Source organism: Nerophis ophidion, linkage group LG02 (genome assembly GCF_033978795.1).
Source record: "Nerophis ophidion isolate RoL-2023_Sa linkage group LG02, RoL_Noph_v1.0, whole genome shotgun sequence".
NCBI classification, from domain to species: domain Eukaryota; kingdom Metazoa; phylum Chordata; class Actinopteri; order Syngnathiformes; family Syngnathidae; genus Nerophis; species Nerophis ophidion.
Window position 1 is genome coordinate 31,925,283 of NC_084612.1, and position 24,180 is coordinate 31,949,462.

The 24,180-nt window shown below is 39.3% G+C and overlaps 1 protein-coding gene across 3 annotated transcripts; it reads left to right on the forward strand.

Moving 5' to 3' along the window:
- Positions 1-3,941: 3,941 nt before the first annotated feature.
- On the forward strand, positions 3,942-17,765 carry ctcf (CCCTC-binding factor (zinc finger protein)). 3 transcript variants are annotated; one of them, XM_061881552.1, is made up of 14 exons: positions 3,942-4,029; positions 4,322-4,411; positions 7,534-7,815; positions 7,890-8,069; positions 8,187-8,556; positions 8,654-8,824; positions 14,029-14,162; positions 14,273-14,393; positions 14,486-14,635; positions 14,726-14,886; positions 14,964-15,146; positions 15,228-15,360; positions 15,479-15,628; positions 15,849-17,765. In XM_061881552.1, the coding sequence occupies exons 2-14, from the start codon at positions 4,400-4,402 to the stop codon at positions 16,091-16,093; spliced, it is 2,292 nt and encodes a 763-aa protein (XP_061737536.1). In that variant the 5' UTR covers positions 3,942-4,029; positions 4,322-4,399; the 3' UTR covers positions 16,094-17,765. The 3 variants fall into 3 exon arrangements, with proteins under 3 accessions (XP_061737536.1, XP_061737526.1, XP_061737542.1); XM_061881542.1 differs by lacking the exon at positions 3,942-4,029 and adding an exon at positions 4,058-4,099; XM_061881558.1 differs by lacking the exons at positions 3,942-4,029; positions 4,322-4,411 and adding an exon at positions 6,340-6,513.
- The last annotated feature ends 6,415 nt before the right edge of the window (positions 17,766-24,180 follow it).

Here is a 24,180-nt window from a genome sequence, read left to right on the forward strand (position 1 = left end):
TCATCAAACACTTATTTGGAACATCCCACAGGTGTGCAGGCTAATTGGGAACAAGTGGGTTCCATGATTGGATATAAAAGCAGCGTCCATGAAATGCTAAGTAATTCACAAACAAGGTTGGGCCGAGGGTCACCAATTTGTAAGCAAATTGTCGAACAGTTTTAGAACAACATTTCTCAACAAGCTATTGCAAGGAATTTAGGGATTTTACCATCTACGGTCCGTAAAATCATCAAAAGGTTCAGAGAATCTGGAGAAATTACTGCACGTAAGCAATGATATTACGGACCTTTGATCGCTCAGGCGATACTGCATCAAAAACCGACATCGGTGTGTAAAGGATATCACCACATGGGCTCAGGAACACTTCATAAAACCACTGTCAGTAACTACAGTTGGTTGCTACATCAGTAAGTGCAAGTTAAAACTCTGCAATGCAAAGCAAAACCCATTTATCAACAACACCAAGGAACGCCACTGGCTTCTCTGGGCCCGAGCTCAGTCCAGACCTGTCTCCCATCAAAAATGTGTGGCGCATTATGAAGTGTAAAATACAACAGCGGATAACCGGACTGTTGAACGACTGAAGCTCTACATAAAACAAGAATGAGAAAAAATTCCACTTTCAAAGCTTCAACAATTAGTTTCCTCAGTTCCCAAACGTTTATTGAGTGTTGTTGAAAGAAAAGGTGATGTAACACAGTGGTGAACATGCCCTTCCCCAACTACTTTGGCACATGTTGCAGCCATGAAATTCTAAGTTAATTATTATTTGCAAAAAATTAAATAAAGTTTATGAGTTTGAACATCAAATATCTTGTCTTTATAGTGTATTCAACTGAATATGGGTTGAAATGGATTTGCAAATCATTGTATTCCGTTTCTATTTACATTTAACACATTTTCCCAACTGGGTTTTGTACAGTATAAACAGTACAGTTTCTGTTTCAAGCACTTTGGTGTAAACATTTGGACAATCAAGACAGAGTAACATGATTTTTTTTCTCCTTACATACGACATGCCAGTATGCATGAACAGCCATGGTCATACCCAACAATCCTTAAAATAGCGTTTCCTCTTATGAAAGATATGCATGTCAAGACTTGTTATAAGTTCATTATGAAAAAACAATGTCCATTTCACATTAAATATGTCTGTCACGGTCCAGGAAAATGCATACAGCTTCATCCATCCATCCACGTTGTCTTCTCTGACTGTGTTGGCCCTGCGATGAAATGGCTACTTGGTCAGGGTGCACCCCGCCTTCCGCCCGAATGCAGCTGAGATAGGCTCCAGCACCCCACGCGATCCCGAACGGGACAAGCGGTAGAAAATGGATAATTAAGCTTAGTCTTTTTAAATCAGTGACAGTAAATATTTCATACATCACATAATATTATGCAGCCAAAAATTAAACCGGACACAAGCTTATCTGTTTTTTTATAGCATTAAAAGATTACAGTAGGTACAAAATGCGGCTGCTAGACTTTTGACAAGAACAAGAAAGTTTGATCATATTACGCCTGTACTGGCTCACCTGCACTGGCTTCCTGTGCACTTAAGATGTGACTTTAAGGTTTTACTACTTACGTATAAAATACTACACGGTGCAGCTCCAGCCTATCTTGCAGATTGTATTGTACCGTATGTCCCGGCAAGAAATCTGCGTTCAAAAGACTCCGGCTTATTAGTGATTCCTAGAGCCCAAAAAAAGTCTGCGGGCTATAGAGCGTTTTCCGTTCGGGCTCCAGTACTCTGGAATGCCCTCCCGGTAACAGTTCGAGATGCTACCTCAGTAGAAGCATTTAAGTCTCACCTTAAAACTCATCTGTATATTCTAGCCTTTAAATAGACCTCCTTTTTAGACCAGTTAATCTGCCGCTTCTTTTCTTTCTCCTATGTCCCCCCCTCCCTTGTGGAGGGGGTCCGGTCCGATGACCATGGATGAAGTACTGGCTGTCCAGAGTCGAGACCCAGGATGGACCGCTCGTCGGGACCCAGGATGGACCGCTCGCCTGTATCGGTTGGGGACATCTCTACGCTGCTGATCCGTTTGAGATGGTTTCCTGTGGACGGGACTCTCGCTGCTGTCTTGGATCCGCTTGAACTGAACTCTCGCGGCTGTGTTGGAGCCACTATGGATTGAACTTTCACAGTATCATGTTAGACCCGCTCGACATCCATTGCTTTCGGTCCCCTAGAGTGGGGGGGTTGCCCACATCTGAGGTCCTCTCCAAGGTTTCTCATAGTCAGCATTGTCACTGGCGTCCCACTGGATGTGAATTCTCCCTGCCCACTGGGTGTGAGTTTTCCTTGCCCTTTTGTGGGTTCTTCCAAGGATGTTGTAGTCGTAATGATTTGTGCAGTCCTTTGAGACATTTGTGATTTGGGGCTATATAAATAAACATTGATTGATTGATATAACACCAGAACGGTGTTATATAAAACATTTGTATCCTGTGTTGTTTATCAAAATATCCACAAATCCAATACTTGATTGCAGAACTGTATGCACCGGCAGAGAACATTTATATGTATCTACAACCTGAGCTTATCTTTTCAGGAACAAAAACAACCCCAACTGATTTAAAATTAAATAGTTTTTCCCACGTTTAGTGGAAGACTCACCTCCTTATATTTTAATTTAGATAAACTGTATGATAAATGTAATTTGTTAAACTGAGATTTTTGTTACAGAGTGGATGAGCTACATGCTTTAGCTATGAAAAACATTTTGTTTTATTTAATTACAAGTCAGTTAAAAGAAAACAATATTATTAAAAAAAAGACAATACACTATAACATTACAATCTGTATAAGCATATGAATAAACATATTTTGGTTTTGTTATATTTAGATGCTAATAATTCTGTATTGTTTATTCTGATTATGTATCTGCAGTGCTTGTGTTCTTTTTTAGGATAGGGCAGTGGTTCTCAAATGGGGGTATGCGCACCCCTGGGGGTACTTGAAGATATGCCAAGGGGTACGTGAGATTTTTTTTTAAATATTCTAAAAATAGCAACAATTCAAAAATCCTTTATAAATATATTTATTGAATAATAATTCGACAAAATATGAATGTAAGTTCATGAACTGTGAAAAGAAATGCAACAATGCAATATTCAGTGTTGACAGACAGATTTTCTGTGGACATGTTCCATAAATATTGATGTTAACGATTTCTTTTTTTGTAAAGAAATGTTTAGAATTAAGTTCATGAATCCAGACAGGCACGTGCACACATAGGGCCCTATGGGTGCTTGAGCCCCTGCCCTTTTTTGCTTCATCTTAAAAAGTTCCCTCTGCCTGTGTGTGTGTGTGTGTGTGTGTGTGTGTGTGTGTGTGTGTGTGTGTGTGTGTGTGTGTGTGTGTGTGTGTGTGTGTGTGTGTGTGTGTTTCTTCTTTAAACAACATTAATAAATTCCTGTTACTGATGTAAAAAAAAAAAAAAAAAAAAAAAAACAGCGGTACGAAAATTCCACGTTTTCTTGTAATATTGGGTCGTTTGAGCCTGCGCTTCCACCAGAGAGAGAGAAAGAGAGAGAGAGAGAGAGGGGGCGAGTGAGTGAGTGAGAGAGAGGAGAGAGAGCCAACTGCGGCCTGAGGAGACGTGACAGTGGAGCAACTTGAACCTGTGAGTTATGGTCTAGTTGCCGTCCACTTATTCAGCATCTAATATGGGTAATATTTCAGAAAAACGCTGTATTATTCTCAGGGGCGCCGAAAAGGGGGGGGGGGTAACGGAGACGGGTTCTAGGGGCCCATGATTGAGGGGGGCCTCTCTGATGGTGAAATTATAATACAGAAAAAATAATGACACTAAGTTATTAACTAACATATAATCACACATGTTTAATTTTCCATGCCCTCCCTTCCCCCCCTCTATTTACGTAAAATGGTTCAGTCCGACTGGATCAGCTGCAGGTAGCACACCGGAGATTTGTCACAGACACAGACAGCGCCACAGCGGGCAAAGCGCAGGAGACAGCAGTATACCTCAAAAATCAGGCAGCCAAAAAAGAAAGGTAAAGAAAATAAGAGAGGAGAAGGAGTTGAAGGGTCGACAATATGTCACTCAATATTTCAACAAAAAAGGTGGGTTTGTTAGTTGTAGTGGAAAGTAATGGAAAGTTTGTCCCTGTCTCTGCTAATAAGATAGCTCACTTTTCTCACCATGTTAGCTCAAGAAAACTCTGGATTTTTAAATTTTACTGCTATATTAGTTAAATAATCAATCGAGTCAAACATTTATCAAGCTGTTCATATTCAATAATAGTTGATCTCCCCTCTGTCAAAATGATGCCTCATTCTGAATAGAGTCAACTGCACCAGCAGCAGCAGCTGTCTGTCAGCCCCCAACTCACCCTGCCTCTGAATCAGCCCCAGTGCCCCCACATGAGGAAGGAGGTGAGCAGCTGTGTGTGTTGAAATAATAATAATAACAATTATAATAATAATATAATACAAAATATAATACATTTTACTACAGTCTCAAAACAATACAAAGATGAAGGTAGTAATTCATTGATTAAAATGAATTAAATAAAAGTAATTTTGAACAATTTTAATGGTTTAATAAGCATAAACCCTTTTGTATGGAAAATAGCATCAAAAAATGTTGCCGCTGTGTTGGGAGCCCTGTAAAGATTATTTTTATGGGGCCCAAAATCCCTAGCTGCACCCCTGATTATTCTATTATTCAATGTGTCAGCTTCTGTTTTTGCCGGACGTCGGAGCACAGCGCATCAATTGAGCACGGCACATCAATTGAGCACAGAGCAGAGCGGATCGTGCGGGACAGGAAGTAGTGTACAAAATACAAAATAAAAGACCGGGTTAATTTTCAAAATAAAATGCACCGTGTTTACGGCGGATAACACTTTTCTCTCACAGTAGAGGTTTAGATATAAATTTGTATTGCGTTTCAGTTGTTTAGTCTGAGCATTAAGTGAGAAAGACCATAAGTTACAACTTGATAGTGTTTTCATCAAGTTAAGGGAAGAAACACAGATGTTCACATTGAAGTTATTTCCGTTTGGGTATTTATTTTTGTATTTTTTTTCAAAGTTCATGTTGCACTGTTCAATGTTCAATATTAAAGTGCTTATCTTTAACAATAAATAGCCTAATAATAAACCAGTTTTTTGTTGCTTTTCATGTCTTCCAAGCCTATGATTATGTGAATTAACTAATTATGACAATAATTTCTTAACACATAAGAAATGGCAATCACTTTTACCTACAAAGGACACACAGCTAAGTAGTTAAATTAAAAAAAATAATGGGTTGTACTTGTATAGTGCTTTTTTACCTTCAAGGTACTCAAAGCGCTTTGACACTACTTCCACATTTACCCATTCACACACACATTCACACACTGATGGAGGGAGCTGCCATGCAAGGCGCTAACCAGCACCCATCAGGAGCAGGGGTGAAGTGTCTTGCTCAGGACACAACGGACATGACGAGGTTGGTACTAGGTGGGGATTGAACCAGGGCCCCTCGGGTTGCGCACGGCCACTCTCCCAACGCGCCACAACGCGCAAATTTAATTTTACATTAATTTTCATATTGTGTAACGGACCCAAAAAAAAAATGTAATGCCCTTTTCTGACTTTGAGCCCCTGCCCCTCTATAATCATGTGCACGTCCCTGAATCCAGATGGATCTCTATTACAATCCCCAAAGAGGTCACTTTAAGTCGATGATTACTTCTATGTGTAGAAATCTTTATTTATAATTGAATCCGTTCTTTATTTTTCAACAAGTTTTTAGTTATTTGTATATCTTCTTTTCCAAATAGTCCAAGAAAGACCACTACAAATGAGCAATATTTTGCACTGTTATACAATTTAATAAATCAGAAACTGATGATATAGTGCTTTATTTTACTTCTTTATCTCTTTTTTTTTCAACCAAAAATGCTTTGCTCTGATTAGGGGGTACTTGAATTAAAAAAAATGTTCACATGGGGTACATCACTGAAAAAAGATTGAGAACCACTGGGATAGGGTACCGAAGTTACAGCAGAGGAGTGAGAAATGATCGCCACTCACAAATTTGCATATCGCACGCCCCCATGTGGTTTATTGTGTGAATTACGCTTTGATTCAGTTTTTTGAGAAACTTGACTGACAGTGCAGAATGCACATAAGTGACGCTTATGCCGATATGTTAGGCATGAAAGTAGACAAATATCCTCATATTTGCAAATAACGCGCTGCTACAAATTATGTTAACCAACTTGTCTATGTCGCCACGCCCACGCTTGAATTCAAATCTGGCGCCTCGGACCCAGATTGGCCACGCCTCTTCACTGCCAGGCCTTATGTGTGCGCATGCTCCTTCGCTCTCCGCGGCCGCCATTTTGTGTGAGGCCCTCTATTCTAAAGCGGGAGAAAATTATCAGGCCAGCACACAGCTTTTCCAGGCGAGCAGGAAACATTGAAGCGAGCACCCGTATTCGACAGGCCTCCAACATACTATAAAGATAAAAGAAGCACTCTGCGGTAGGTTGAATCCGTACTTTGCCAGCAAACACGGAGACGTTTTTGTAGGAGCTGGCGTCGGCCTCTAGGTGTCACGGTGGGGCTTAACGTTACCGACTGGCGGGGGGTGTTTGTCTCCCTCTATCGTTATCCTATATTCACTAAATCGGTCTCTAAACTCTAACTCGCTGTTCCCGGCCTGTGTTTAAGTGCTTTTGCATGCTATTTTGTTGGAACTGCTGAGCGATGGTCGTCTGAATGTGTCTTTCTGTTTTAACTTACTTTAGGCCTGTCGTCCATCTTATCGTGCCCTTTGTTTCCTGTTTTCAATCGTCCTCGCGCCTCCCCGTCAACAAACACATGTAACTTCTTATACGAGTTCACAGCATTGGAACGCTTGCGTGAAATCGGGCTAATGTGCCAAAGTATGTCCGATTAAAGTAAATTGTCTCTTTTAAAAACGAAAGAGACACTTTGAAATACTCCGATCGCGCTTTATTCACTTGGCAAACCCGAAGCACGCCACCAATGTTTTATCCACTCAGCTCCACTCATGATGATGCTAATTGCCACATTTTGCCAAGGTCTGTTCGCTGCTTTGATGCCATCTAACGTCCGTTTTTAGAAACGTTTGGTTTGATTTCCACAAACTGTTACCTTATGCTATTGAACTAAGTTGCTGTTGCAAAACCCGCGCGGTAACTCCTAGTGTCATCATGTGTCAACGAGGTGATATGAATAAACCGCCAAGTTAGTATGAAACGTGTTTTTCGGCTTTATAACGTTTATGTTTATTTCCATTTTCAACATATTTCTGCTTACGTGGAGTTGCTAGTTTGTAAAGTTTAACATTTGCAAAGAAAATGGCTCTTGTAGACATTAACTGTCATTTTTTTTTTTTGTAATCTTATCAATTCCATAGTGAAGTTAGAGTTAGTGGGCTTGAAAGTAGTTTTTTAAGCCCCTATCATTTCACTAAACAGACATAATGGCACTGTACACTGTTTTTATTGACAAGTCTCCACTTCTCAAATTTTATAGAGTGTTGACTGGCCCGTTGCCATGGAGGGCGATGTTGTTTCCATGGAGACCACCCATCCAGGGGGCCTGGCCCCAGATGATGGGGTTCTGCCAGAAGCAGGAGATCCTGTGATCCAAGGAGTGGCGGGAGCATCGCAAGCAGTGGAAGTTCCAGGCAACATGGAGATGATGGTGATGGATGCCCTGGATCCTACACTGTTGCAAATGAAAACAGAGGTGTTAGAGGGAGGCGGCACAGTGACTGTAACTGGTGGAGATGAAGGTCAGATAATCACCCTTCAGGTCAGTACAGGATGTGGTTAGTATTGCTTTCATATCAAGGTTTTTGTTGCATAACAAAAAAATATTGTGTGTAGGTTGTAAATATGGAGGAGCAGGCTGGTGCTGCTTTAGGTCTTGGTCAGCTACAGCTAGTGCAGGTTCCAGTCACTACAACTACAGTAGATGGCCTCCAAGCCACCTATGTGGATGGATCTGCGAATAAGGATGCAGAGCCGGTTATCTGTCACACCCTCCCCTTACCTGAAGGCTTCCAGGTAGGAATTAAAGGTGGAATTAAGTGTGAAAGTGGATGTTCCCTCGATGAAACTTTGTATTGCCCCATAAGAAGTCAAACTGAAAGATCTGATTACAAAAGATTAATGTTTATTTAGGTTGTGAAAGTGGGTGCTAATGGTGAAGTGGAGACAGTTGAGCAAGAGGAGCTTCAAGCGGTCCACAATGAGCTTCAAGGGACAAGGGAAGAAGAGGAAACGGTGGATGGGGAAGTGGCTGGAGATCAAGAACCCGATGAGCCTCAACCAGATTGGCCGAAGGACCCAGACTACCAGCCGATTACGCCAATCCGCAAAGGAAAGAAGGGAAAGAAAAGCCGTTTGCGCTATGCAGAGGGTGACCGGGACATGGATGTTTCTGTGTATGACTTTGAGGAAGAGCAGCAGGAGGGGTTGCTATCTGAGGTGAATGCAGAGAAGGTTGTTGGAAACATGAAGCCCCCCAAACCCACTAAGATCAAGAAAAAAGGTAATCTGTGTTTTGTGAAATAAGCACACAGATCTGATGGACGGGCTGTGTGGAGGGGGTTAGGTTGGTTTCTAATATAGTTCTTCCATCCGACCAGGTGTAAAGAAGACTTTCCAATGTGAGCTGTGTAGTTACACGTGTCCACGACGCTCCAACCTAGACAGGCACATGAAGAGCCACACAGACGAGAGACCACACAAATGTCACTTGTGTGGAAGGGCCTTCCGAACTGTCACACTATTAAGAAACCACCTCAACACCCACACAGGTAGCACAAACATCACAGTCAATGTATTGAGTGTGGGATTTGCAACTTGCTCTGTTAGGTTCTTCAGACCGAATAATTAAACAAAAACCCCACCGGATGTCTTATGTTGCCACAAGTGCCTTAACCGGACTTTTTTTTATGGATATTTTTTCACAATTTCACTGTTATTTATAACACAAAAAGTGTTGAAATAAGTGTTAAAGGTAAACCATTAGGGCTGTGAATCTTTGGGTGTCCCACGATTCGATTCAATATCGATTCTTGGGGTCACGATTCGATAATATATCGATTTATTCGATACATAGCAGCCAAGTCCGGACTCCCGAGAAGTCATCTTAGAATCACGTTTACAAATATCTGGTCTAAATTATAAGTCCCCTGAATTGTCACGTTCTTGTGAGGATACAATCCCTCCCCGTATAGAGGGCTTCTTTCGCATCAAATATATTTGACAAGCATATTGGCATAGAATTTTACTTGTCTATAGACAATATTTTTGCATCTGTCACCCTTTTCCTCCTTATACACCCTGTTCTTCCACAGATTAGTTAAAAAGATGGAAGTCTTACATAAAAAAAAAAAAACAATGTCTTGCGCAACATGCATACAAATTCCTCAGCTCGTAACGGTGAAATGGATATGGAGTTGGGGGAAAAATACTAAAGTTTGGAATCGCCCCATGGTTGTAATTTTTGACACAGTCTAGTATGCCCAAACAATAATCTTTAAACTCAACAAAAAAATATAAGGCCATATGATTTTCACATTTACGTAACTGCGGACGGATTCGCAGAATTGGCTAATGACACAAAAGCCGCCATTAAACGAAGAATATCACTGAAACTGCAATAATTATGCTTATACCAAAAAAACTCGTCAAAAATATCCAACGGTGTGTTGCAACAGTAAATAGTTAACCAACATTTAAGATTTTAGATCAGGGGTGATGTGAGTTTTTCAAGCCTTTTGAGACACTTGTGATTAAAGGCTTTATAAATACATTTTGATTGATAATATAAAATGTTATTAATAACACAAAATGTGGTGAAATAAGTGTTAAAGGTAAACCATTAGGGCTGTGAATCTTTGGGTGTCCCACGATTCGATTCAATATCGATTCTTGGGGTCACGATCGATAATATATCGATTTATTCGATTCTCGATTCAAAAACGATATTTTACCGATTCAAAACGATCCTGTATTCATTCAATACATAGGATTTCAGCAGAATCTACCCCAGTCTGCTGACATGCTAGCAGAGTAGTAGATTTAAAAAAAAAAAAAAACCTTTTATAATTGTAAAGGACAATGTTTTATCAACTGATTGCAGTAATGTAAATTTGTTTTAACTAGTAAACAAACCAAAAATATTACTTATTTTATCTTTGTGAAAATATTGGACACAGTGTGTTGTCAAGCTTATGAGATGCGATGCAAGTGTAAGCCACTGACACTTTTTTTTTTTTTATTAATGTCTAATGATAATGTCAATGAGGGATTGTTAATCACTGCTATGCTGAAATTATAAATAATATTCGTACTCTTGTTAATCATTTTTGTTTCACTACTTTTGGTTTGTTCTGTGTAGTGTTTGTGTCTTCTCAATTGCTCTGTTTATTGCAGTTCTGAGTGTTGCTGGGTCAGGTTCGGTTTTGGAATTGGATTGCATTGTTATGGTATTGCTGTGTAGTGGTTTGTTGGATTGATTAAAAAAAAAATTAAATTAGAATCGATTCTGAATCGCACAACGTAAACGATTCGATTAGATTTTTTCCCACACCCCTATAAACCATCATTAAAAAAAAAAAATTTTTTTTTTATTTTTTTTTTTTGCTGCAGACTTTTGTTTAAAGTTTTAAAAACCCATACACATTCAAATGAATATCACATTTGATTCTATAGTTGAAATTTAGGAACTTCTATGCAAAACAATTGAACTCGTAAACAGTGCGCCTTAAGTCACTTGCAAATAATGGTTTGGTTGTAGGGAGAGCTACTGGATTGTAAACAACAAATGTTGGAAAGTATGATTATATTGAAAAATAAAACTGCTCGTCGGCCCGAGGAATATGTCTGGCATGCATGGTTGTTACTTTATACCAGTGTTTCCTGTATAGCACAGTGAGGTGTCATGGGGACTGAGGGGCGAGGGACTTCCTAAAATTACAGGGGGGGGCTCATTCTTAAATGATACGCAAGCCTACAGCGAGGTGAAAACTCTGCTTAAATTAATCAACAGGATGCGTTGTTTTGTGGGAGGTTTTATATACGTGGCTCCACTTTGACAGCATTTTCTAGCCATCGATTTTCTTGTATGTGTGTAGCAAGTAAGGAAGGAGTGTCGAAAGATGGAGCTAACTGTTTTAATGACACTCAGACTTTGCTTAAATCAACAACGGAGTACATTCTCCTCATCCATGGCTCACTAGTGCAACACCATTACCACTCGAAATGTGTCCCGTGAAAAAATGTCTCTGTAAAAATCACTGAAGTTCTGTGGCTGAGTTATGTAAACCCACTATATCGGTAGTTTTTAGCGCTTTCATTTCGAGTCTACTGACAGATATGTTAGAACTGTAAGCTACTTTATATTACAAATGGCAACATCGTAGGATAAATGCTCCACAATAACAGGATAGAGAATAAGGAGCTTCACTACAGTGTCGACACGGACTAAAATGGCAGAAGCGCGCAGATTTTTGGGGCTTATGTAGGGTCCAAATACACAACAGCATGAACCAATCGGTAAGAAAAGTTGGTTTTGCATGATATTATGAAACGAACCCCCAGATAATGTCTCCTAATGGGTGCCATTTTGGGCTCTTTAGATTTAAAATCACACCATAGTAATACCCTTATGTTGTACGCCTCACTACGGTAGCTGTGATGCGCCGACCATCCATCAAGCGGTGCAGTTTTGTAGCTTACCAAAGTGGTAGTACATTTAGAAAGTTTTTTGGGTGCCTTGTGTAATATTTCAATGAAACATCAAGGTTTTGGGCTTGCTTTGCTAGTTTTATCTTGTAGTCCACACTCTGATGTAACTGCCATCTACTGATCAAAGTTATCATTACATCATGTACCAAATAAAATTGCATGGAGGTCAGTAAGCACAACCACTATTAATCCACACACCTATCGGTCGATTTTTGAGAAAATTTTAAGGGTGCCTTATAGTCTTAAAATTGCTGTTTACATACATAACACTTAAGTTTGTCGGTAATGAGGATATGAACAAATATGGTCAGGTTAAGACTTCACTTCACAGGGTGTGTGGGAAAAAAATTCTGTCTCGGGTGTTGGGCGTGACTAAAATAATTGAAAACCACTGATCTATGCGAAAGACATGTATTACATAAACTTTGATCCTGTACTTGAATTATTACAGATATATTACTTTCTAGTCTTTCAAATTAAATAGAAATTCCTAAAAGTGTTATAATCAGTCATTGGATCTGTCCTACTTATATAGTTGGATGATGCGTGAAAAAATTGTCTCCAAGGGAGGGCATGAAAAATAGTATTGAAGCATTGCTCTACGTACAAGGAGCGTGTGCACTTACACGAAAGCAGTCCTGGAGAAGCAACTAACAATTTGCTGCTATATTGTGATACATTCAATAATAACTTATTAGTAGCCAATAAGGGTATGATTCTTTTTTAACAAGGATTCTATTAGAATTTGTAGTTGTCGATATGATTCATTAACGATATTAGTTTAATTAGAACGATACAATCCGAAACAATTCATTGAGTTAACTTTTTAGCAAAACAAATTTAATGAGTGTGACCTGGAAATGAATACTGGGCACTGCAGGTGAAGTTTCATATATTCCTGTTATTATTAATTGAATAAACTGCAACCGACACTTTAGAATCAGAATCAACTTTATTGTCATTACTCAGGGTAACGAGATTGAGGTTAGGTTAAATTAATAAGAGTAAACTTTTTCTGCTCTCATTTTTGACATTCCAGCAATGTTCAATAAAAGTACTACAACAAATATTTTAACAGTAGAATAACCTGCTACTTTTGCTGCTGTTTTTCAAAATAAAATTATAACATTGATATGAAAAATAAAGTGCAACCAACATTTCTTCAGGTTGAAGTAACAGTAGATTTACCTGAGAAATTAAGTGCGACCAAATCTCTTCAGATAAAATGAGCAATTTAATGACCTGTTACTACTCTCATTTTATTAAACACTGATCACTAAATTGGCCCTTGTGTGTGAATGTGAGCATTGAGGTAGCGACTTGTCCAGGGTGTACGCCGCCTTCCGCCCAAATGCAGCTGGGATAGGCCCCCGTGACCCTGAGAGGGACAAGCGGTAGAAAATGGATGGTTGGATGGACTGAACATAATTAAGAAAAACGGAAGTGACAGTGAACAATTTGGAAGCTGATGTGGGGTGACATCTGTCATAAATATTTTTTTTTAAAACACTTTCAATAACCTTAATATACTGTCTTTATTACATTGATTTCAGCCTTCCGTCTCAAGCTGGTCTGTCAGCGAACCTTCGCCGCTGTCACGTCCATTGTGTTTGTTGCATCCTATATGGCTTAAGTGGAGGCCTTATACCATTGTGTCGTGTCATTTGTATTTGTTTTGGCTTTTACAATCATGTTGTACTTGAAAGTTTTTATGTTGAAATTAATGATATTATCTTGTAAAGTTTGCATTTGGTTTGCCCTTTCTTGACCATCGTAGGTATCTGCCATTTTTGCTTAACGTTCTTTTTGTTAAAAGTATTACCCTTAATATAAAGTCTGTCGTTTTTAAAGCCAAAGTTTTCTTTTTTAGTATCAATAAAATCGATATATTGCCTTTTAAAATCGATGTTGGAAAAATACTTACTTCCGGAAGGCCAGCTTGCTGAGCACAGATTGATGTACTTGAAATTTAGGAATATAAATAGATATATCGATCAATCATTTCACCCTTGGTATCTAAACTCTGCCAAATCGCTATCATTAGCTGACAACCCACAAGGCTAATACACCTGTGTCGAATGGAGCGTAGGTAACATGGTCCTAACTGGAAGAGGGTGGAATGTAATGCTTACAGTTCATAAAGTGTAAAGGTTGCAAACAGCCCCTTTTGAGATCACATTGTTAAATATTCTGGTTTGAGTTTTAAAATCAGCTGGAGAGGTGGTACATGTTGTCCATTTACATGTTTTTTTTGTTTAAACCCTAGGCACCAGACCACACAAATGCACTGACTGTGACATGGCGTTTGTAACCAGCGGAGAGTTGGTTCGCCATCGTCGCTACAAGCACACACATGAGAAGCCTTTTAAGTGCTCCATGTGTGACTATTGCAGTGTGGAGGTGAGTGATCCCATCTGGATTGTCCTTTTTTGATACCAAATAAACTGCAATGACCGCTCTGTCCCAATCTTGTCTTGAGGTTCTCAATGCACTTGTTTTTCCTTTGCTAGGTGAGTAAGTTAAAAAGGCACATTCGCTCTCACACTGGAGAGCGACCATTCCAGTGTAGTCTGTGCAGCTATGCTAGCAGGGACACTTACAAACTGAAAAGACACATGAGGACACACTCAGGTGAGATATTTGATTAGAGATTACTTTGGTTTAAAACATGGTTTCACACTTCATCCATCCACTTACAAGACCATTTCACTTTGCTTTTGCAGGCGAGAAGCCATATGAGTGCTACATTTGTCATGCTCGTTTTACCCAGAGTGGCACCATGAAGATGCACATCCTGCAGAAACACACAGAGAATGTGGCAAAGTTCCATTGTCCACATTGTGACACTGTCATCGCACGCAAGAGTGACCTTGGTAAAAAAAAAAAAAAATGTGATTTTTGCTCTGAAAACTAAACAGGTGTGCAGCTCAAACCAATAACGCATTTCCTTTTGGAAATCTCAGGTGTTCACTTGCGAAAGCAGCATTCATTTATTGAGAAGGGAAAGAAATGTCGTTACTGTGATGCTGTGTTCCATGAGCGATATGCTCTCATCCAGCACCAGAAGACTCACAAGAATGAGAAACGTTTTAAGTGTGACCAGTGTGACTACTGCTGCAAGCAGGTAAGCCATGTGGACAACATTTGAGTGTTCATCTTTGGTGTACATTTTGTCTTAACATGCCCCTGTTCCTCTGACAGGAACGCCACATGATCATGCATAAGCGCACACACACTGGGGAGAAGCCCTTTGCCTGTAGTCAGTGTGAGAAGACGTTCAGACAGAAGCAGCTTCTGGACATGCACTTCAAACGTTACCACGACCCCAATTTTGTGCCCACGGCCTTTGTTTGCAACAAATGTAGCAAGACATTCACCCGCAGGGTAGGCCTGAACCCACAGAGATTTGTGACTATACAGCAACCTTGTGTGGAGTGTCACCATGCTATTATGTTTACCCCACAGAACACGATGCTGCGTCACAGTGAAAACTGCATGGGTGAAATTCCTGGAGACCAAAATGGAACTCCTCCCAAGAAGAGTCGCCGTGGCAGGAAGAGGAAGATGCAGGACAGGCATGATGATGATGATGACACAGGTATACCTCCGCACTTTTTTTTTTTTTGACTAGTGTTCATTACTTCAAGTGGTAGAATGGTTAGTTCAATTAAAACAACTCACAACTGAACTGAGACAAAATTGTCATCCTCGTGTAGAACCTGATCTTGATGAGGACATTGATGATGAAGATGATTTGTTAACTGATATTGAAGTGGAACAAGCTCCACCAGTGATTCCTATCGCGGCTCCTGAGGATCCACCAGTCAAGCGGAAGCGCGGGCGTCCTCCAAAGAACAAGCCAGATAGTGAGTATCACAATGGACTTGAAGCGCTATGCACAACCCTGTGCCCGGTCTTATAAACTTTCCATACATGTGCCTTACAGTCTTAGTAAAATGCTTGTTCAATGCATCAATTTTGGAATTGTCTTTTGGAAAGCATTTATGGTACTGTGGCAATAATGTTCAAATTGTCGAGTTTTTTTTGTTGTTTTTTTTTAAAGCTGACTTAAGACTCTCTTGACAGTGGCTGCTATCATCCGCGTTGAGGACGAGGTAACTGGAGAAGTGGATGACATCATTGTGAAAAAGGAGATTGGTGCCGAACAAGAAGATATGGAAGATGAAGCACCGCATGAGGTGGTGGTCGGTGAAGACAACTCCACTATTCAGCTGGAAGAGCTGTCCCAGGAACAGGAGATGCAGCTGTCTGAGGCCCCGCCTAATGGAGACCTCACCCCTGAAATGATCCTCAGCATGATGGACCGGTGATGGATGCAAGGGTTGACCCTGTAAACACACAGACCCCGTTCACATCCACATCCCATTATTGGCATTTAGGATTACAAACACTTGCATCCGACATAGACAAACATTACTGTTGTAATTTAATGCTTGCTTTTTAATCATACATTGACATGTATGAGTGACAAAGACTTTTCATACAGATTTATTTACCAAAAATCCATTTCAAAATTTCTGTTTTGGGCTGGCTGTAATTTGACCATAGTGTCTTTAGCCTCCTCATTGTTGTCCTTGGCGTTGAGTACAGTAGTAGGAAAATCATGATTAATAAATCTATCCTGACAATACCATCAAAAATTATGATTCCCTAAATCCCACACATGTGCATATAACTATCCAAAGGATGTAGGTGCATATCCATCCATCTGTTGACACACCTTGCCCAGTTTTTATCACCCTGTGTATTTTTTACTTGTTACATTTTTCTTGGTAAGGCTCACTTGTGTCATGGGATGAACAATGTAATTAGAGGAATTACCCAGATAATGGATCTTTCTGCACTTTTTCAGTCCATGTTCAATGTCCTCACTGAAGAGCCTATTTACCTCTCAGTTTGGAAAACTGTCCCACCGCCCCAAAAGCTATCTTTTAACCAGCTTTTCCATTTTACTTGGTAAACCCGCTGTTAGCCTGATGGCAAAAACCACTGGAGATAAGATATGTCCAGAGACCAGAATATAATGTTATTGTTATTTACAGCAAAAAGATTTGAAATATTTTAATTGTATTTTTATTTTTTGGTTTCTTTGCTGTGGTTAGTATAAAAAAAAAAAACTTTTAACACCTGTTCTAGTTGATCAAAGCTTCTAGTCTGCTTACTTTATATCTCCTCTTTCTACTGTAACACCCCCAAGACGATGTCCATGTACAAAACATTGTCATTTATGTGAAAAACGAAAAATGGATTTTCTTTCTTTGCTCCCTTGTGTAGCCATTCCACGTTGGGTTCATGGTTTCTTTTTCTACCAATTGCAATACATTCTGGGCAGTGTGATGTTTTAAAATGACCGGCAGTAGACAACATGTATGATGGTACAACAAATAAAAAGTAGATATGGACTGTCATGTTGTAGCTTTCTGCGGTTGTATCACACATGTATTTTGATTTCATTTAGGAACTGATTGCAATCTTGCCAGTAGGTACAATGGTAAAAGTAGTGCTTATATGATTGACATTGGTTGAGTGCCACCATGAACATGTTTGTATTTTGCTTCCATACATATTTTATTAAATAGAGGACTTAATACTAAAAATCATGTAAATGTCACTTGACTAGAGCCTTTTATTTTGTGACCAGTGAAGCCTGCTAAATTTACTGAATGTGCGGCTGGAGTGGAAATATACTTGAATTTGTCCAGTCTTGGAAAATTATTTTCAACTAGTACAATCTTGTGTCAATGGCCGATTATTCATTGGAGACTAGCATGCAAGTTGTGACAGAGAAATGCATATTTTCGAGCTGTCACATGACTTCTAGTGAGAAGAGGTTAAATGTCATTACCACTCTTGTTTTTCCTCTTGGATTCCGTTCTCATGTCATATTCCAATATTATTTTGGTCAATGGAATGGTCCAGTATGTATCTTATATATACATTGAATGAGTCAAATGTAATAAACATCTCCCTTGGATTGTTTAATTGGTGAACTCCCAATTGGGGTGAGGTGTAACAAGCACATGTTGTCTACCCAAAACACCTCGATGTAATGAAATAATTATTGTAAATACAATATGTTAATACAACATGGATTGTTATTATTCTTTTTGTTCCAAAGTGTGGTGCCTCACACTTTGAGCCGCCCCCCACCGCCTGACTTGGAAAAATTCTGCCCTGGAGCCGTTGCGCCTGCAACGGAACCACTAGGTTTTAAACGTTAGAGTAGTTGTGTAAGTCGTCATTTATTTATTTTGGAGCCACGGAAAAAATATTAGCTTTATTTCTTCGGATTCAGCGTGGAGTCTTTAGTTTAAGGAAAAAAACAATGATAGACAGGGACATCATTGTTGCCACAGCAACTAGCGGATACTCGTTTTCCGGGAGACGCACATGAATTTCAAAATAAAAGCTTGTGTTCTGAAAAAAAGTACCTCTTCATAAAAAATTCAACCAGTTGCGTAATCCTATAGTTAACATAAGTGATGAACGGATGTTGATTTAAAAGGAAAATCTCCTAAATAGGTTTTGGAACAAGTGCTTTTGTAGTTTTCATTATCATTTACAAATGAGCATGTCAAAATGCTTATTGACATTCATTCCGTCACCATACAGTATAAAGTGGTCAAACGGGCGCCATGCATTTTAGGTTAATCGAGGTGTATACTGTTTGTGTTTTGGTTTCACTTTTTTACTTTAATTGCTATGGTTATTTTGTTCGAGGAAACCTTTCTGGGAGACTCCCGAAATTTAGTGCCTCTCCCGAAAACCTCCCAAAAGAAATTTTCTCACGAAAATCTCCCGAAATTCAGCCGGAGCTGGAGGCCACGCCCCCTCCAGCTCCATGCGGACATGAGTGGGACATGAAGCCTGTTTTCACGTCGGCTTTCCTGTTATATAAACAGCTTGCCTGCCCAATCACGTTACAACATCTACAGATTTTAATAAAAAACTGCACACACAAGGAGACGAAGCAGAAGAACGAGGAAGTTACAGCCAAGCGAAGCCGTCTGTAATAGAGTGATTCTATGTTGTCTGTTGCCATCTCCTGGTGAATGTTGGCTATAGCGTTATGGGGTTGCTTTTTGATAGGCCAACGATTTACGTGGTGTTGTGCACCTGACGGCAAGTGACTCTCGCCAGTACGCAAATGGCAGAACAAAGCTTACTCAAATAGTGAAAGGTAAGTGGTGGTGGTGTTGTTTTTTTAGTAACCAGCAAGCACAGTACAGTTAGTAGAACAACTGTGTTTTTATTACTGTGTATTTAATAGGTGCCGTCTGAAGTTCAACTATTTTATCTATATATATATATATAATAAAATAAATATATGTAGCTAGAAATCACTGAAAATCAAGTATTTCATACATATATATATATATATTTATACGAAATATATATGAAATACTCGCGTTGGTGGATTATACTCCTCCCCTCTTAACCACGCCCCCGCCCAAACCACGCCTCCGCCCCACCCCCGACCAAGAGAGCTTTACTCTGTCCTAGGCTGCCCACTAGCTGTTGGATAAAGTCTGGTCCCCGCGGATGAGCGAGAATCCGTCTAGACCGAAGTGTCCGATACATGCTCATTCATCTAGAACTCCGTAAAAGTCATCCATCTTATGCTCAACGCGAGCTGCGCAGCTCCATCTCTTCAATCAATCAATCAAACAATGTTTATTTATATAGCCTTAAATCCCTTAAGTGTCTCAAAGGGCTGCACAAGCCACATTGGCATCCTCGGTTCAGATCCCACATAAGGGGAAGGAAAAACTCACAACCCAGTGGGATGTCAATGTGAATGACTATGAGAAACCTTGGAGAGACTGGATGCAATGAACGTCACGTGGGTCTAGCATAATGTGAAAGTCCAGTCCATAGTGGATCTAACATAATAGTGAGAGTCCAGTCCATAGTGGGGCTAGCAGGAGACCATCCTGAGCGGAGACGGGTCAGCAGCGCAGAGATGTCCCCAACCAATGCACAGGCAAGCGGTCCAACCCGGGTCATGACTCCGGACAGCCAGCACTTCATCCATGGCCACTGGACCTGCCCCCCCCCCCCCTTCCACAAGGGAGTGGGGGGTAGAGTAGATAATAAAAGAAACGGCAGATCAACTGGTCAAAAAGGGGAACTATTTAAAGGCTAGAGTATCCAAATAAGTTTTAAGATGTGACTTAAATACTTCTACTGAGGTATCATCTCTAACTGTTACCGGGAGGAAATTCCATAGTACTGGAGCCCGAATAGAAAATGCTCTATAGCCCGCAAACTTTTTGGGGGCTCTGGGAATCACTAATAGGCCAGAGTTCTTTGAATGCAGATTTCTTGTTGGGACATATGGTACAATACAACTGTCAAGATAGGATGGAGCTAGACCATGTAGTATTTTATATGTAAGTAGTAAAACCCAAAAGTCTCATCTTAAGTGCACAGGAAACCAGTGCAGGTGGCACATTTTGTACCAACTGTAATCTTTTAATGCTAGACATAGCGAGACCCGAAAATAATACGTTGCAGTAATCAAGACGAGACGTAACGAACACATGAATAATGATCTCAGCGTTACTAGTGGACAAAATGGAAAGCATTTTAGCGATATTACGGAGATAAAACAAGGCCGTTTTAGTAACACTCTTAATGTGTGACTCAAACGAGAGAGTTGGGTCGAAAATACAACCAAGATTCTTTAGCGAGTCGCCTTCTGTAATTGTTTAGTTGTTAAATGTTAAAGTATTATTAAATAGGTGTCGTGTCTAGCAGGACCGATAATCAGCATTTCTGTTTTCTTGGCGTTGAGTTGCAAAAAGTTAGCGGACATCCATTGTTTAATTTAATTAAGACACGCCTCCAGCTGACTACAATCCGGCGTGTTGGTGAGCTTTAGGAGCATGTATAGTTGGGTGTCATCAGCATAACAGTGAAAGCTAACACCGTATTTGCGTATGATGTCATGAAGATGCTGAAGAGTGCAGGGCCAAGAACTGAACCCTGGGGAACTCCACACGTTACCTTAACATAGTCCGAGGTCACATTGTTATGGGAGACGCACTGCATCCTATCAGTAAGATAAGAGTTAAACCAAGACAGGGCTAAGTCTGACATACCAATTCGTGTTTTGATACGCTGTAATAAAATAGTATGATTGACAGAATCGAAAGCAGCGCTAAGATCAATAAACAGCAACATAGATGACGCATCAGAATCCATCGTTAGCAATAGATCATTAGTCATTTTTGCGAAGGCTGTCTCCGTAGAGTGATTTGCCCTGATACTGGATTAAAAGGGTTCACAGAGATTGTTGGATGCTTAGTGTTCATTTCGCTGCTGTGCAACAATTTTTTCGAGGATTTAAAAAAAAAACGGAAGGTGGGACACCGGCCGGTAGTTTACCATGAGGTCAGGATCCTTCACATTTCCTCCACTCGCTTTGCGCTAAGTTTCCTGTGCTTTTATAGACATTAGTTTTGATTGATACTGTCAAATATGTAATATTATTAAACAATATATGGTGGCCTTTTCTGTTCTATATAACTGCACTGTATTGTTAATGGTATGTTATTTGGCAAAATAACTTTGTCTGTAATTTGTGTTTTTCCCCAAAATGTTTATGTTGTGCAATTGTACTCTAAACATATGAATACTTTCAACCCCTATTTGCGATTCATGTTTGCAGGTTTCTTAAATTTTTTCTTAAGTTGTGAGAAACCCCACACATATATATGTGCTATGTCTTCATGATAAAAGGCGGGTTTTTTTCGCAGCAAATCCATGACAATAAAGCATAAAATGCGAAACATAATAATACAGCATACATATGGTCTGCATCAATCATATTTTATTATCATTCATTAGTTGCAAGTTCCTTTCCATTTGAAAATGTAAAAGAGCCGTATGTTAGAATTTCATGTCAAGTGATCATTATATAATCTTGATATGTCAAAAGGCATTTATAAATCCTGTTTTTTTTAATACCTCTATAACTGACAAATGTATATCAGTCGGAATAAGCTCATTTCAAAATTAGATTCACAGCCCCGAAATATTGTTATTGTTTTAATTTTGGTGTCGTTTGACCATTTAGAAAGTCAGTGAGTGTGTCACATCCTGGTTGCCAGTTACGCACCGCCTTCGTCAAGCTACTGCCACTGGTATAGTTACTAAACATGTCAGGCCTTAGTAAATCTAAAAGGCGTCGTTACGATTCTCAACTTATTCATGACAAAGCCAGGAACAAAAAGAGGATTTGTGTCAGTGATGCCTTTGAAAGATGGAGACGATTGAAGTGAAGGCGGAGAATAATTTCTCATCCGAAACCAAATTTGCTAATTTCCTCCTTGATAGGTAAGTCAAGTATTTATGTTTTATTATTACTTGTAATAGATGGAAATAGACATTTCATATGTAAACTAAATTGTCCAATACAGTATATGATCTTGTCTATCAAAGCTAGTATGTTTGTGAAATGGTAGCATACGTATAGCCCAGTACATATAGGCTAATGCGGGAAATATATGTATGTCGTTGTGTAAGCAAACTGACTGGGCAAAATTTATTTTTGACAAATAAAACCATTGTGGATATGGGTAGTGCCTATTCTCAATATGCTGATAGGCAGAGGAAATGGGTTCCAACATTAGCACGGATGGAGACAGCCAAATCACAAAATAATTCCTCATTCGTGTTTGCATATTGTGGACTCCATGTACCAAGTTATATGGTAATCTGAAATGTTTGAAACAGTAGCCTACAGGCATACATTGGTGAAATGGCTCCGCTTTAGTTTTGGGCGTACATTAGGCTGATAGTACTGAAAATAACCATGTGATTACCATTTGTTGTGATATTGTATGCAAGCATGACATACTTCTTCCTGAAAATAGCCCAATTTCTGTTTAAAATGTGTTGGTTAGAGATTTGTTATTGACAAAACGCTTGTATATTTGGCTATTATGGTTCCAGCACCTCAACCCCTTGTAAGAGGCAATGGAAGTTCAAAGTTCCTTGGAGTAGCCCAGTGGATGGACAGCGGACCCGACTTAAACAAGTTGAAAAAAATTATTCGGGTGTTACCATTTAGTGGTCAATTGTACGGAACATGTACTGAACTGTGCAATCTACTAATAAAAGTTTCAATCAATCAAGTTGATCGAGCTGGATTTGACTGCTTATCTGGCAACCTCAGTCAGGGAGATGGGGAGGGGACTAGAAAATTTTGACCGTGATTACAGTTCCATTTCTGGCCATATTCATACATATGGCTCCTTTAACATGTGTTTGGTTTATATTCATCCATAATCATCATTTTGCCCTGGGCCTTGGAGGGTCTCGGAAAGTATCCCCCACCCGCAAATAGAGGGGATCTACTTAATTACCTGAAAAATAAATAAGGGACGTCTTGTTTGTAGGGCCAGTGGACCAGATTGTCTTGAATACTACAGTCCTTTTCGAATAGTGGAGCGGCCCCTATGGAAGGTCAAATGCCAGTGTGGCGTGTGTGAACATGGTTTATCAGTATCATGCTTTGAACCACGCTTTACAAAGCTGTGTACTGCAAAACGTGCTCATTGTAACCGTGCATAAATTATGACTTCCTCATCTTGATGAAAAAAAATCAGCACAAATTGTTTAGATTTTTGTTTTGTAGGTTCAAGTTTATATATTGTGCTCCTGAGTTAATGTTGTTGATCATTTTGAGTACATGATCATTTATTGAGCTTATTATATTATATTTGTCGATATTAAAAGGTTCAATCCGGTCAAATTTTTTTTAATAGTTTAAATAACTATATTCATTTTATTACAGAAAAAAATATATTTTCTGCTACAGGCTAATAACAATGTTGATAAAGTTATTGTTGTAAAGTAATATATATTTATTTATTTAATGTTAAAAATTATACGATGTCATGCAGAGATGTATTTAAAACAATTTCATAGAAAAAATATACAATTTATAGTCACGCTTGAGAGTGTGTACACACTCAACCGTGACTATAAATAGTATATCAAACATTTCAGTGCGCTCTGAAATGTTTAATCTTCAATATTTTTTACACTACTTGACTCATTCATGTTTTCGAGTAAAAAGAACACATTATCAATAATAATTTTTCCTGGGGGAAATAATAATTAACATATTTTTTCCAGTTAGGGGTTGCCACAGAGAGACAATGGCATTGTGATTCGACATAACTAACATTATGATATAAATCCGCATGAATTGCAAATTAAACATTGTGTGTATTTGGAATAGTCTTAACATACACAAAAAACAACGTTACCTTTTAGTTGTATTAGCACATAGCAAATAGTTTTTGAACATAATGCCAAGTGTGTACATTTGCAATCCAACTTTTGACTCACATGAGGGGCTTTTATTGTGGAACTGACTAACCGG